Here is a 15,911-nt window from a genome sequence, read left to right on the forward strand (position 1 = left end):
GCTCCCAAGGGAATGTCCAGCATCCTCAGTGTCTCATAAACTTTGCTCTTTCCATGTAAAATGTGATTCAAAGACCTGCTCTGCTTTTTCCTGGGAAAGAACTGAGTGTGCTGTAGATCTGCAGGATGCTTGTTCTAGCTGGCCGCTTTTACTCAGTCTTCCTGAGCAAGCCTGTCCAGCCCAAACGTTCCCTTTGTGCTGGTGTGAGCCTTGCCTGCTTTGGTCTGGAAGCCTGTAAAACTCAATGTTCTCACTCACACCTCTCTAGATTAACCAAAGAGGTTTAAATAACTCTTTCTCCCCTCAGGGAAGTGTAAGCACCAGACTAGAGGTGACAAACCAACACTTATCCATGGGCCACCTTGACTGGAAAAGTAAAATATTTAGGCCAGAAATGCACAGAGATGCCTACATGCTATAGAAACATGTTTTATTCCCTTGGATTTCCTTGATCCTTTATGTTGGCAAAGGGGGGGTCAGCATCTGATGCTTTAGGTGGTGGTTTTGTCAGGCAGAACTTCTAGAAGTTTTTTGCCCCACTCCTTTGGAAATGCTGGCTACGTTTGAGTGAGACAGCACCAAACACTCACGCCATTCCCTTGGGAGAGAAAAAGAGGAACAGAGCACAGAGGCAGCATGGCCTCAACTCTTGCACAAAAACCACATCCGCTGCCCTGTGCAATGGGTTTGACAAAGCAGTGGCTGGGCTCTGCTGCAGAGGAAGCCAATATCTATAATAACACCCATGCAGACACCAAAGCTGCTCTCTGCACACTCTCTTTTTCTGTGTTAGACCCGGGAATGACCCAGATTCTGTGCTGATCTAATTTGCCTTTGATCAGTGTTTAGTTTCTGTCAGCAAACACACTCTCCTCAGGATCTCTGAATTTTTCTTATATCAGTGTCCAAATCAAAAGACAAAAATTTTAAAAGACATACAAGTACACGGTTGTGAAATTGCTGGTGATGCTACTGAGCTGTAATTTTATTAAAGATTAACTTAAAACCATTGAGTCCAGTGATGATGCTGCTTGTAAGTGAAAATTCCGTGGGCTCCCATCTGGGCTCTTTCTCCTAATGTGAGTAAAGAAGTTGCATTTTTTTAATAGACAGAATATGTCCACTGGCTTTTGTATTTTAAATGAAACCACAGAAGAAGAGTGCTTGCATTCAGTTGATAAACTGGTGCAGTTGACAAATCCAGGACACTGGATTTTTGTCATTTACCTGTTTTACCCTTAGCTGCAATAAATACTAACCAAAGATGTAAAGAAAATTTCCGTTGAAATGAAGGATATTCAGTTTTGAGATACTTTAATTTCCCCTACCAGTGTCAGAAGGAAGCTTCACTTTTAAGTGTTTTAAGTGGGCTGCATGTCTTGTTCCCTATGCAATTTTGTGTGTCTTCATCACCAGGGGCTTTATTTAGCCCTAAATTGATTCTTTGAAGGGGCTCATGGACCAGAGGTGCAGAACCACTTGTATGACTGGTAGCTAGCATCAAGCCATTCTGGCTTCTCTATATGCATATATCTAGTTTAGACCTAAAAGGATGCTTTTCAGAAATTAATTAGGATGAAGAAGAAGAAGATGTCACAAGTACCAACCAAACAACAATAAGCTTTAAACAATCTGAAGGCTGATTTAGGCACATAATAAATGCAAGCTTCCCAGGACAGGCACCAGCACCTGCCACCACTTGCTTCCAGTGGCACATGCAAATTTCTGTCTTTCTAAAACATTTATTGTTTATAACACCTCCTAATATTCACAAGATCACACTTAGCAGTTCCAGCTCTAAATAGAGATGCATTTGTTGGAGTTTTTCCTTCATCACCTTTGATTTTTTGATCTCAAATTAGTTATCATCTTCCTTTCTACTGTCAAATAATAACTGGATACAGAATAACAGTACTAGAATGTCCCATCCATTTCAAGGCTGTTAGGCTTGTAGTGCTTCTTTCTGGGCTAAAACTTCATCCAGAGACATAAAATCCATTTGGCATATAATCCATGATGCAAGATAAGGTGAGACAGGAGCCTGCTACAGGTGCCTCTGACTTCCTAGTGTGAGTGTTCCTGCACTGAGAGCAGTGTGAGTTGTGGTGCTGTCCTCAGACTCTTGTGGAAATTGGCACCTCCTGCCTCTCCTGTACCTTCCTGCCAGGCTGAATGACAGTCCTCACCAGGCAAGAGGAGTGGAAGGGGAGCACATCTCATGCCTTGGACTGCAGGAGGATTGCTGACCTTCTGGCTGCCTTCTCCCTGCTCAGAGTATTTCCCAAGAGAAAAACTTCTTCCCAGCACGGCAAGTGCCTGGAGACGAAGACGTCGCCGAACATCCACATGCAGAGGAGACGACCGTCCCATCACGCGACAGCAGACAACACAGAAAGCTGAACAACATTCTGCGGCATCAAGCCCTAGGCCAGATACAGCCTGAAAACAAAACTGTTCTATGAATTATATGTTACTACCCTTTTTTACCCTAAAAACCCTTTTTATCCCCTTTCCTAATGCTTGCCAAAAGCCTCTAACTTTATACCCGGGGGGGGGGGGGGGGGTGGGGTTGGAAAGAACAGAGGAAAGGAACAAGGGACAAAACCCTAACCCTCCCCTCCTATCATCAAGATAACAAATTTTGCTTATATTCCCTATCAGAAGCCCCATTCCTGTCCAAAGATGAAAAATATCTACGTTGGTGCTGCCCTCACTGCTGCCTGGATGTTCCTCACCGTACCGTGTGCCATCGGTTGGATTAGCCCACAGCCTAGCCATAATGTCTGCGTAACCTTAGCAAAGCCATTAAAACGTGATAACATGTGCTTATCCATGGGTAGCATTGATAACCCACTTTCCACATGTCCAGTAGGAATTCCCTTTGTAGCAGATGACTGGCCCATCTATAACTCAGAGCTTCTCCGCACCAGAGGTAAGAGACCCAACCTGGTAGATACTTGGGACGAGTGGACAAAAATATTGCCCAATGCTCTCGAGGAACCCCAAGAATTGGATCTGTTGGGGTCCTCCAAGGCAACATACTGTGTCAAATTTTACTTTAAACGACCAAAAAATAATTGGCCAGAAACTGATCAGACCAAAAACACATACCGAAAAGACGTATCGCCAATTAACAAAGCCTATAATCCTCACAATTGGTGTAATTACATTGCTCGTGTGATCTCTGTGTCCTCTCTCCATCCCAAAGTATTACCCAAGGGAACGTATCTCATCTGTGGTGACTGAGTATGGGCTGGGATCCCCTCACGACTCCAGGGAGGTCCCTGTACCCGCAGAAAAAGGTGCCTGCAAAAGTGCTTTTTGCTTAAAAAGTTGCCTGTGCTTTGTCATGTCCAATGGGGAAAGCATCCCTTAGGAGAGGGAATGGTACAGAGAACACAAATGGTTCATACTTACCTGGACTTTGGTTACAAGTGGTATCTCTCAGGAGTCTGTCTTGGGTCCTGTAATATTTCATCTCTGTGACTGTGAGCTAGAGGAGGAACTAGCGTGCAACCCTTCCAGTTTTTCAGATGACAGCAAACTGTTGTGATGAAGTTGGTATGCTCAGATGCAGGGCTTCTCTTCCACTGGACATAGGCAGGCTGAAGGAATATGCTAAGGAAGGAACATCATGAAATTCAACAAAGACAAAGGAACAGGATACCCAGAGAAGCTGTGAAATCTCCATCTCTGGATGTTTTCAAGACCCAAAAAGACAACACCCTGAGAAACAGTCTGAATTCAGTGATAACCACACTTTGAGCAACACTACAGATGTTCTGCTCCCCCCTGTGTGTTTCAGTGTGTGAATGACAGCTTGTGGTGTGGTCTGGGTGACTTGCAGCAAGGGAGAAAGGGAGATAGGTCCCAAGTCATTCTTAGGGGAATAAGGGAGGAATTTGAGAAATTCCTGTGTTTCTCTGGGAGAGCAGGGAGTAGCAGAGGAGGGTGGGTGAAGATTTCAAGACTGTTGTTTCCAATCCCAGGGAAATGTGAGGGAGGAGTGAGAGATTTCATAAGCAGCCATTTCAGTCCTTGCTAGCTCAGTGCAGTGCAAACATGACCATGTGTTTTGGCTACAAATTGCAATAGGTCAGAATATTCACAATCCAGTTTTGTACTCACACAAGAACTTACTTTATTCTGGTGTTACTCAAACACTTTATTCCAATGTTGCTTCATATAACAGATAATTTCCTGTTGCTGTTAAATTCGAAATAGCGGTACCTACCTCAAGCCAAAATGTGTGTGGGCAAAACTTCTCTCATATGATTTCTCTGTTTGTCAGAACAAGGCTCTAGGTACCTCTTGCCTATGTCAACAAGCTGCTACTCATCTTCTATTGTGGGAATCCATAGGATTAGAGGATTTTAGGAAAGTTGGGAAAAAGAAAGGCCTCAGAGACAGTAAGGACAGTGAAATGTTAAAACAGCAGAAAAGATATATTGGCAGTAGCGAAGACATGAGAAATAGAACAATAAAGCTGTGTAGTTTGGCTTTCTAAGTTGCAAAAAGTATATTTTAGTAAATATTTAGAAGGTTAAATATGAATGGAGCTCTGTGCTTTGTCTCTTGTAAACAAACCATTGTATGAAAGAAAAAGCTGCTATCGAGGCTACGTGTGCTTCAGGTGGTTGGATAGAACTACTGTCAATATGCTTTTGCTCTATGTGATTGGCTGAGACTGGGTCTAAGACTATCTTATAGTATGTTGCAACATTAAGTTTCCTTAGCCTGCTGTCTGGATAACGAGCTGCTCGCATCGATCCGTTGTCATAGCCATGTAATGAGACTGATGCTGCTTGAATAAACAGCTCACAACGCTATTCAGATGTGGTTCCCGTTCGTGTCTGTATATAAATGGCCAGCGTCATTCTATCTTCTTTCCTTGAGAATGCCCTTTTTGAAATAGAAATTTGAAAATTATCAGGAAAACCTCCTTAAAATTGCAGAGACAGAACGTACCCAAATCTCCTTTTTATTTATTTGTGGTGGGAGGGAGCCCTTGCTCTACATTGCTTCAGTTTACCATTTGTGATTTACATAGTATAACAGCACAGCTGGTTACTGAGCAGAACTGAATTATCCCATGGGCCATTACAATTCTCTGAGGAAACAGAGTTTGCCTTTTTTTCTTTATGCTGGTATTTCTCTAATATTGTCTCTCATTTCATAGGAAGACAATTCCTAGCAAAGAATCCTGGTAGCATTATGGGGTTTGGTTTGATTATCACAAAGGCAGGCACTGTCTCCTCTAAGTACATCTTAGTCCTTGTTTTCCTCCATTTTTGCTAGGGAAAAGCAGGTCCAGCATAGCAAGGTGACAGTGTGTCGTGGGGTGACAGCCTTTATCCCAATATCGTGTGTTGTGTCTGGCAACCAGGACACAGTGCTGTCTAGGACAATGCAGACAGACGTCTGTTTCACAATGTAAGCAAAGAATGCCTGACGAGCATAAAAACTTTTGCAAGTGAGACCCGTTCTTTTGTTAATGGATGTAATATAAAAAAATCTGTGTTTTTGATGTGTTTGCCTAAAATGTAACATTGTATATAATTTGGATGGTGGTGAGGATCATCAGACTGCAGGTGATTTGAAGGGAGTTTTTGTAACAGTTGCTTGGAGATTACCTGTACCTGAGCCTCAAGAGGAACATCCTTTTGTGCCCCAGGCAAAATCTGAATTATCTGTCTCTTCCACTACAAAGTAAAAGGGATGAGACACTTACCAGCTCGAGAAGTGGCCCAAGGGAATCTCACAGGGTTCAACAAGACCAAGTGGTTGTGCTGCATCTGCATCAGAACAGCCCCTGGGATCAATCCAGGCTGGGGATGAGCAGATGGAGCAGCCCTGGCAGAAGGACTTGGGGGTGCTGTGGGTGAGAGCTGGCCCTGCCCCAACCCAGAACCCCCCTGTGCTGGGCTGCACCCAGAGCCCCAGGGCAGCAGGGCAGGAGGGATTCTGCCCCTCTGCCCCGCTCTGCTGAGTGCTCCCTGCAGGGCTGCATCCAGCCCTGGGGCCAGCACAGGAAGGACAGGGAGCTTGCTGGAGCCAGGCCAGAGCAGGGACACCAAGGGGATCAGAGGGATGGAGCCAGCTCTGCTGGGAGGAAAGGCTGAGGGAATTGGGATTGCTCAGCCTGGAGAAGAGAAGGCTTTGGGGTGACCTCCTTGTGGCCTTCCAGTGCCTGAAGGGAAACCACAGGAAAGATGGAGAGAGACTCTTGACAAGGGCCTGGAGTGGCAGGATGAGAGGGAATGGCTTCACACTGACAGAGAAAAGGTTAAGATTAGAATTTAGAAACAAATTCTTCCCTATGAGGGCAGTTGGGACATAATGGTGAATAGTTTGTCCAGAGAAGCTGTGGCTGCCCCAGCCCTGGCAGTGTCCAAGGCCAGGCTGGATGGGGCTCTGAGCAGCCTGGGATAGTGGATGGTGTCCCTGACCATGAGAGGGAGTTTGAACTGGATGATTTTAAGGTCTCTTCCAACCCAAACCATTCTAAGATTCTATGCATTGAAAAAGACACCAACTTCATCTTTGCTCCTTTACTCACAACTTCCAAGCTCTTTCAGATAGTACCAGACCCACAGCTAGGTTTTGCATTTCTGTTGGGAGCTATACTTCAGCCATGTCTGTGAATATATGTTTCCTTTCCTAATTTTTCTCAAGCTCAAGACATCCGATATAGGTTTATGCTCTATTATTCCTCTACTGAAATAATGCCCACAAAACCTTGTGCCAGCATAGCTCAAGGTCCTAAGCTTGTGTCTATAATTGTGGTGGGCAGATGTGATTTGTTTTGGTAGAAGGTCATTATTACTTCATTACTTGGCTCCATAAGGAAGCTCAGTAGCTGTTTATCTTTAAAAAGGACTATAAAAAGTACAGCAGTGATCTGGCCTTATGTCACCTTGAAGCCTACACCTAACAGTATACCTGAGAGTAGAATGTGACACATAAAGGCATGGCTTTCTCTAAGGGCTGTCAAGGCATACTCTATAGTGACTTTTTGTGGTGGCACTCTAATGTCTGGATCAGGCATATGAGCAGACTGAAAATTTCTTTTTCTACAGCCTTTATTTCCTTATTGGACAACTATATGACATCAACTGGTGTAGCAGAAGTAGTGGCTCCAGAAGAAATAGTTGAAAACAATTGTTTCCTTGATGCTATCTTAGCAATGGAAGTCATGAGAGTGAGTAACAAAGATCTTTTTTGTCACTGAAAACACTGATTTAAAAAGTAAACTGTATATGTGTCTTGGTTTTCTACCCTTCAGCTAGCTCATGATTATCTGCTGAAAAAAAAACCTAGCAAGGCCAAACCATCAGCTTTATGACATCTGGTTCCAGCTCTATGCCAGGAAAGGAGGAGACAGGTATGAGTATAGGCACTGATAATCTCTGTGCTATTCTGATTTATGTAAATGAAAGCCCGAGTGCCATATGCTGCATGTAGAGCTGGAAAACAGCTTCAGAATAGCTTTAGAATGACAGAGAGTGGGTTTAGATTGGATATGAGGAAGAAATTCTTCTCTGTGAGGGGGGTGAGGCCCTGGCACAGGTTGCCCAGAGAAGCTGTGGCTGCCCCATCCCTGGATGTGTTCAAGGGCAGGCGGGATGGAGCTTGGAGCAACCTGGGATAGTGGAAGGTGTCTCTGCCCATGGCAGGGGGTTGGAATGAGATGGGCTTTAACATCCCTTCCAAACCATCCTATGGCTCTATGAAACATATAAAATACCTATATATTCTTTTTTTTTTTCTTCTTCTTCATTACAGACCTGATTCTTGTGGTTTTGAACATGTATGTTTCTGTTGGAGAAACAAGGCATGGTAAAGAGATCTTAGGTTTGCACAACTGGGTGCAATTTTACCTTCAGGAAAATTGCAATCAGATTGACTACAAGGGATACGTATCTTGGAAGAACAAAACCAGGGCAAGAACAAGCCTTTGAAGGCCTTTGCAAGTAAAACAAATGGATCCAGAGATAAAAGTTGCAATGAAAGAAGTGTAATAATGCAATTATAGGCTCAGTGTTTTGAACCGCAATAAGTATATACAGTACATAACTGTATATAAGAAGAATGAATAATGACATGTCTTCCAGTTTCTTTTTTTGCAAAAACTATTTTAAAAAGTAGTGCTGGTGTTTACAGAATTGCAACACTGCTGAGGCTTAGCTGGGATAAATGGTCATGTATGCTCCAGAGGTCAGGGAAAAGATAGTGCCCAGCTATAGCCCAAGCACACCAAGGATGACTAAATCTTACAAAGCTCTCAAAAATCTGGAATCAGAAATTCTATCTGTCCAGTCACAGCTGTGTTGGAGATTATTCTGTTGTTTGGTTTGTGCTTTCAGCCTGATAAAGATGACCAAGTTTTGACCATCCAGTTCAGCTGGAAGGGTTCAGTCAAGCCAGTTGGAAGCACCTTTATTGGTGTCAGCCTGGAGTTTGAATTTGCCCTTTACACAGTCATTTTCCTGCTGTCTGAAGAAAGTCACACACGAAACAGTGAAGATAGATGAGTACGAGCTACAGATGGTTGTCTCGTGCCACGGGCACCACATTTGAACAGCATATCCAGTACTGCTCAGTTGTTCCACATATTGGAACAGCATATCCAGTACTTCTCAGCATCACTAGTGAAGATTAGTGGAGTGAGCAGGAAACTTTATTTTTTAAATGAAGGGAAAGGAGGAGTGGTGGAGAGAGGAGGAATGGGTGGGGGGTGGACAGGACCAGACAGCAAAGTTAATATGTTGTTTTATACAACTAATTTCAAGTAAAAATTGATGACTCCGTCTCTTGGTCTGCAATGGATTGTTTAATAAGTAATGTGCTGTGACACTGAGAAACTGTTAAACATACTCCTGCTCACATTAAACATACGTCTAAATTACATCAGTCTTCCCTTCAGCATGATAGCGCTATACTTTTCAGCAAATAATGGCATTTAGGAAAAGGTTCTATTAAAATTGATATACATATTTCTCTTATTTTTTAGTCACTGCATATCTAAAACAGCAATAACCACACTTTGCTTACACTTTACCTTCCAGACAGAAACTTTGATTTGGCACAGGCAGAACTCCAGGATGTTTTAGTCTCCCCTTCTCATTCCATAAGAGGTTAATTTCAAATGCATTATTACAATACAATGACTTGGACACACAGGGAACACATTTAGGTAGGGTGATGGTCATCAGATCCACAGCAGGCCTTAAAATATTTTCTGTTTCTTTAACAAAATTTTCATATACTCCCTATGTATTCCTGAAACACCTGGATGACAGCTTCATGCTATGGGTACTAAGAGGGCTGGCTTGGAAAGATTCCCTCCCTCCTTGATTTGTTGCTTGTCAACAGAGAGGATCTTGTGATCCTCTTGAGTAGAGATTGGTGGCTGTCTTGGCCACAGTGACTATGAAGCCATTGAGTTTAAAATCTCTGGTGACAGAAGGAGAAGTGCCAACAAAACTTCAGCCATGGACACGGGAAGAAGTGACTTCTGGCTGCTCAGGGAACCAAGTAAAGTCCCCTGTTGTAGTGGTTTTGGTTCATCAATTTGAGATTTTTGAAATCTTGAATTTGAGATTTTGAGAAAAAAAATTTGAGGGTTTTTTTTCTCAAAATTTGAGATTTTGAGAATTTATTTGAGAACGAACACAGCTGGGAAAATGCTTTTGAAGGTCCTGGGGTCCATCAGTGCTGTGGTCACATTTTTAGCACCAGCTCCTGAGGGCACAGGAACAGCTAATTCCTAAAAATTGGAAATCAAGCCGATGAGGTAGAAGGCCACTTTGGCTGAACAGGAATCTTCTTTTGGAGATAAGGTAAAAAAGGAAGGGGTATGCCCAGTGGAGGCAAGGTCAGGTGATGTGGAAGGAATATGGAGATGCTGCTTACTGCTGTTGGGGGAGAACTTGTTTGACCAAAGCTCCACTGCAGCTGAAGCCACCAGAAATGTGGGGAAGAATAAAAAGAGGGTTTAAATATACATTAATGGCAAAAGGCAATGCTGAAATGACATCAGCCCATTACAGGATGAGGATGGTCTCCTCACAAACAGCACCACAGACAAGGTAGAGATGTTTAATGCTTTCTTTGCCTCTGTCTTCAACACGCATGATCGACTAAGGAGGTCCCAGCAGCCTCAGCTCGAGGACTGTGACTATGAGAATGATAAACGCTGAGTTAACCCTGAAGGTGTGAGGAATCTGCTGCTCCAGATGGATCCCTGTAGGTCTATGGGGTATGATGGCATTAATGTGAGAATACATAAAGAGCTGGCTGATATCATCATGAGGCATCTCTTGATAATTTTTGAACAGTCTTGAGAATCTGGAGAGGTCCCAGTTTTCAAAGAGGGCAAGAAGGATGACCCTGGAAGCTACAGGCCTGTCAGTCTAACTCCAGTGCCTGGTAAAATTAAGGAGATGATTATTCTGGGAGGTAGTGAAAAACACCTGAAGGACACCACCGTCATTGGTCACAGCCAGCACATCTCCATGAGAGGAAAGTCCTGCTTTTCAAAACTAATTTCCTTTTATGCTAAGATAACCCATCTGACGTGGCATCCAAATCGCAGAAGGAGTGGTGGCACCGGTTGCCCGTGCGCTCTGATGCCCCTTCGCTTTCGGCATGTGCACCAGGAGGGACCACATCCCAACTCAGCCGCTGGCAGGCAGGATTGAGGTTCGGCCACTGGCTGGGATCCCGGACCGCCATGAGCGGCCGATAAACCTGAACCCATGTCTAAGAATCGAGGCAAAGGAAGAAGGAAGGGCTCTTGGCTTGTTTCTCCAAGCTGTCTTTATTCTTTCGTGCAGTGGGAGCAGTGCCGGGGCTGCAGTGCCGTGCAGGAGCCGGTGAGACGTGGGAGTGCTGTGGCTCGAAGGGGGACATTGGCAAAAGAAAGCAAAACACAGAAAAACAGCGGCTTTTATGGGGGGAGGTGGAATCCCAGGAGGAGACCATCTGGCTAGTTAGGAGGGGTCTGGGGTAACAGATGTAAACATAACTTGGAGTGGGAAAGTCACATACCAATGGCAGAAAGGAAAAGTCATAACTGACAGCAAATTCTCTGGATAAAGGGGTGTAACAAATCATGACAGACAATCCACAGGGGTAGGATTTTTGAGGATAGACGGGAAAATCTGGAATTATCGTAACTGCCATGGTGAGACGGGGGTAAACAACTTTATACAGAGACTAAACATATTCTCCAAACCCCCACTGCTATAGGCAGGGAGAGACCAAATATCTTCAAACTCCCACTGCCACATCCACCCAGTTAATTAAAAAAACATCAGTAGATGTAATCATTTTGGATTTCAGTAAAGCTTTGGATATAATCTCAGTGTGCAGCCCACAGCTGGATAAACACATTGTGTGATGGCTGAGCAACTTGCTCACAGGTCAAGCACAAAGAATGACAGTGCCTGGGTGACAGCAGACTGGCAGCCTGTCACTTGTGGGGTTCCACAGGGCACCGTCTTAGGCCCCATTGTCTTAAAAATCCTCATAAAAAGCTTGAATGCAGGACAGCAAGGGATACCAAGTAAGCTTGCAGATGATAAAAACTGGGAGGAGCTGTTGACTCCCTCAAGGGTGAAGAGGCCCTCCAGAGAGTCCTGGACAAATGACAGGGCTGGGCAATCACCAATGATGTGAAGTTAACAAAGGCAAGGGCTGGATTCTGCACCTGGGATGGAACAGCCCTGGATGTACAGACAGACTGGGAATGAGAGACTGGAGAGCAGTGTTGTGGAAAGGGACCTGGGGGTTAATGGCCAGTTGGACATGGGCCAGCAGTGCCCTGGCAGCCAGAAGGGACAGTCCTGTCCCTGGGGCACCCAGCATCACTGGCCAGGCCAGGGAGTGGATTGTCCCACTCTGCTCTGGGCTGGGCAGCCTAACCTTGAATATTGTGTGTGGGTTTGGGTGTCACATTATAAGAAAGATATAAAGCTGTTTGAGAGTTTCCAAAGTAGGGTTTTGAAGATGGTGAAGGACCTGGAGGGGAAGCCACACAAGGAGCAGCTGAGGGCACTTGGTGTGTACAGCTGGAGAAGAGCAGACTGAGGTCAGAGCTCACAGCAGTTCTGCAGCTTCCTCACGAGAGGAAGGCCGTGATCTCTGCTCTGTGGTGACCAAGAACAGGATCCAAGGGAATGGCTGGAGCTGTGTCAGGGGATGGTTAAGGTGGATATCAGGGAAAGGTTCTTCCCCCAGAGGGTCATGGGGCACTGAACAGGCTCCTCAGGGAAGGCTCACAGCCCCAAGGATGACATTCTCATGCACAGGGCAGGATTGAGGGAGTGTGCTGTACCCAGGCAGAGCAAGGGGTTGGACACAAGATGGCTGTGGGTCCCTTCCAACACAGAATATTCTCTGAAAATTTCAAATGCCACAGAGAGCAAAGCAGGGGCACCTACAGCTGTTGAAACATCACAAGGGGCTGCTCAGGCTGGGCTTCACAGGAAGAGCCATTGGAGAACACCAAGCGAGGACCAGCTCAAGGATGCTGATGAATGGGTTCAATCTTCCCTGCAGTGACAGGTCTTGTGGAGGACAGCAAGAGAGGCTGGTTGCTCTCCCGGGACAGCTGTCATGATCTGAAGGGAAGGAAAAAGAGAAAGAACCTGACAGATGAGGCAGCAGAATATGAGCCTTCCTTCATCGGTCTGTGTTCTGCCTTCATAGTGATGCACAACAAACTCTGGGAACACCATTAGAGAACTCATCTGTCATCCTCTAGAACTTCAGGTCACTGTCAACAAGAGAAATGAGACACGTACCCAAAGCCCTGGCAGGAGGAAATAGGAATGGTCCTTATGACCATTCCTGGAGCCGTGTCAACAAACACTATGTGGAGCTGCTGCCCACTGATAGCTGTTTTTTATGAGGGGAGTTGTTTTCTCCTGATACACAACATATCCTACCCCCAAACCAAACACAAGCCTCAGCCTTCCAGTTGTTGAGCTGGCAGTTGCTGCCTTTCCAAACCAAACACCTGCTCCTGCAGAGAGCCTGGCCCATTGTTCATGGCAGCGTAGCCTGGCAGGACGGATGGAGGGTGGGAAAGGAATGGATGCAGGACAGCTCTTGAGGCAGATGTAGACAATAAGATCAAGAAATGCCATTGTAAAGGGAGTTCCAAGGCTGCTTCCCAACCCTGCACAGGCCACTCTGGCTCTGCCCTGCTCAGTTCTCCCCGTGGATCCTGCTGGTGAGCAGGCAATCCCTCCGCTCTCCTGCCCTTACTTCCTTGCTTCTTCTGGCAAAAGGGAGGGATGGAGTGGAAGAGGTTATTAACAAGGCAGCAATAAACAGATAAGTCAGTCTAGCTCCATCCTCAGCATTAGCATCAGCATTGCTGCCCTTGTCTCTCCTTAAATCGAGGGGCAGCAGAAGCAGCATCTCCTGTGCCCACCACTGGGCCCCAAATGTCAACGGGCAAGAGCACGTGAAGGAGCAGTGACGAAGATTGTGGCTTTTAGGACCAGAGGAAATGGTCTCAAGTTGTGCCAAGGGAGGTTAGAGTGGACATTACTCAGAATTTTACTCCCTGGAAGAGTTACCAGGCATTGGCACAGGCTGCCCAAGAAGGCAGTGGAGACACTGTCCCTGGAGGTATTTAACAGACGTATAGGTGTGGCATTTAGGGACTTGGTTTAGTGGTAGACTTGGCAGAGTGGACTTTGGGGTGGGACTCAAGCATCTCAATGGTCTTTTCCATCCTAAAGGATTCCATCATTTCTCCTGCCTCCCTGAGCTCCATCTCCAAAGCCCCACCCTCCAGGACAAAAAGGTTCAGGAAACAGGAAAAGCTTTAGTCCACCAGCTGTAACCAAAGTGGCAGGGAACAATGAAAAAGCACCCAGGTGGCACGGTCCCATTTGTCATTGCTCCCTGATCACTGTGCCTGGGTCACATACGGAGCTTCCCCTGTGGCCAAAAACTACTTGTCAGCCGCACTGGGAGGCATCCAAATGTCAGAACATGGAGCCACCAGGGACTGGGGGACAGAGGAGGGGCAGCCAATACACAAATGATCAGCTCTGGATCCCCAGAAAGTTTTCTCCTCCTGCACAGAAATGCCAGCATGTGCTGCCAGAGCTACAGGCAGCCAAAGCCACCCCACCCTGCCTTTTACAGACCCCTTTACATTCCCCACCCTCCACACACCACAGCTGGGTTAACCCTATAAATAAGTATTTGCTTTGCAAGCATAAGAAGAGAAAGTGGTACAGGCTTGGGGGGAAGTTCTTGTGCAGTAGAGGGGAAGGGAAGTGCCACTTTAATCTAACCAGAAGCAAGGACTGGGCTTGTCGGTCCATTTTCAGCAAAGGACCGAACTTTTCAGCAAAGAACCGAATGTCACATCTCTATAAAGTTAGAAATACATTTCTGCTTTTGGAGCAGACAGGAGAACACTTTAAACACCACAATAGCCTATGCAATTCTTTTACAAAACAAATACAGGAAGCCTGGCTCTATCTCTTCCGCTGAAAACACAAGGGCCATTGCAAAGAAACTGCAAACTCTACTCACCTGTCCCCGCTTTCAAGACACCACAGAATTCCCTGCTCAGCTGGAGAAGAGTTTTAAGAGTTTGGTGTCTGTGAGAGCACCTACAACTCTATGTTCTGGCACTTCCTCCTTCTGAGAAGAAATGACAAGAGTAAAAATCTGAATACATAGAAAAACACAATAGATGAAGGAAGTGACATCACTCATTTATCCAGTGAGCAGCTCATAAAAAGGACGTACGTAGTGCAGCAAACAACACATGCAATTATAAAGTAATTATGAAAAAAAGGGAAGAAATTCAGACCTCATAGTCACTACACTTTAAACTTGAGTCTGTGCCAGGAAAACTTTTGGTTTTATTTTCTCCTGCTTTGCTAAAATTTGAAACCATCACACTGCTGCTGGGACTGCCATGATAACTGAGCTGAGCCTTCCGTAGAGCTGCCTGCTCCCACCCCAAGCCCTAAGTACAGAATGACCCCTTGGAAACACGCTCTTTTGACCAAATGCTTTACTTGTTCATTAGGGAATACTCCCTCATATGCCAGGGACCTCACTGAAGGACTTTGCCACATTCAGGTGTCCCTCATTCTATGACAGTTCCCCTTTGCCCCTGTGATCAGGGGTGGCTGACCTTTCCTTGCATGAGACATGCTGGCACATTCATAAAATCCCTCCTTTATCAGTACAGCCGCTAAATTTAGGGTCTACTGCAGTTCCTCTTCAGCTGCCTGAAACAACTGTTGCTCTGTAGTGTCCCAGACCCCTCTCCTCTCCCCAAATCCTTCCATGCAGAGCAGCACCATGGATGGACTCATGACAACTCTTGTCCCAGCACAGGGACTCCACAACCACTCTGGGCAACCTGATCCAGTGTTTCACCACCCTTCCTTTCATTCAAACTTGCCACACTTCAAGGAGCACCCATTGTGGCTCCTGCCATCTCTGCATGGAACAGAGGAGAGTCTCACTTGTGTCCTCCACCCACCCACCTTCAGCCAGGTGTTTGTACACCCTGACCAGACAGCCCAGCCTGGACACAGCTGGCAGGCAAGCCCACCAGAGGGGGTGTCCCAGGGGATCGCTGTTTACAAATGGGGGAGCATTGGTGGGAGATGAGGTTGCCTGAGGCCATCTTGGGTACAGCGACCGTGACATGATTTGATTTCAGTTCTCAGTGAAGGGAGGGAAGAAGGAGGAAGTGGGTCAGCAAAACAACTGCCTTGGATTTGTGGAGATCAGGCTTTGGTCTGTTAAGACCACAGGTTGAGAGAATCCCTTGGGAGGCAGTCCTGAGGGGCCAAGGAGCCCAGGAAGGTGGACGTTCCTCAGGAAGGAGGTCATAGAGGTGGAGGAGGAGCCCAATG

The 15,911-nt window shown here is 45.8% G+C and overlaps 2 protein-coding genes across 18 annotated transcripts in view; one reads left to right on the forward strand and one right to left on the reverse strand.

Annotated features, from left to right (window-relative positions):
* Window positions 1-15,911, reverse strand: part of PPFIBP1 (PPFIA binding protein 1) — a 656,824-nt gene that overhangs the window by 135,822 nt on the left and 505,091 nt on the right. The gene's annotated exons all lie outside the window — the stretch shown is intronic.
* On the forward strand, window positions 6,193-12,163 carry LOC121332077 (poly(U)-specific endoribonuclease-like). Its single transcript, XM_041397159.1, is given in 7 exon segments — window positions 6,193-7,201; window positions 7,286-7,306; window positions 7,308-7,384; window positions 7,786-7,810; window positions 7,812-7,943; window positions 8,367-8,500; window positions 8,502-12,163. Coding segments are annotated over 7 exon segments (771 nt in total). The 5' UTR covers window positions 6,193-6,970; the 3' UTR covers window positions 8,653-12,163.

The sequence above is a fragment of the Onychostruthus taczanowskii genome, unplaced genomic scaffold (assembly GCF_017590055.1).
Source record: "Onychostruthus taczanowskii isolate IOZ18803 unplaced genomic scaffold, ASM1759005v1 scaffold136, whole genome shotgun sequence".
NCBI lineage: Eukaryota > Metazoa > Chordata > Aves > Passeriformes > Passeridae > Onychostruthus > Onychostruthus taczanowskii.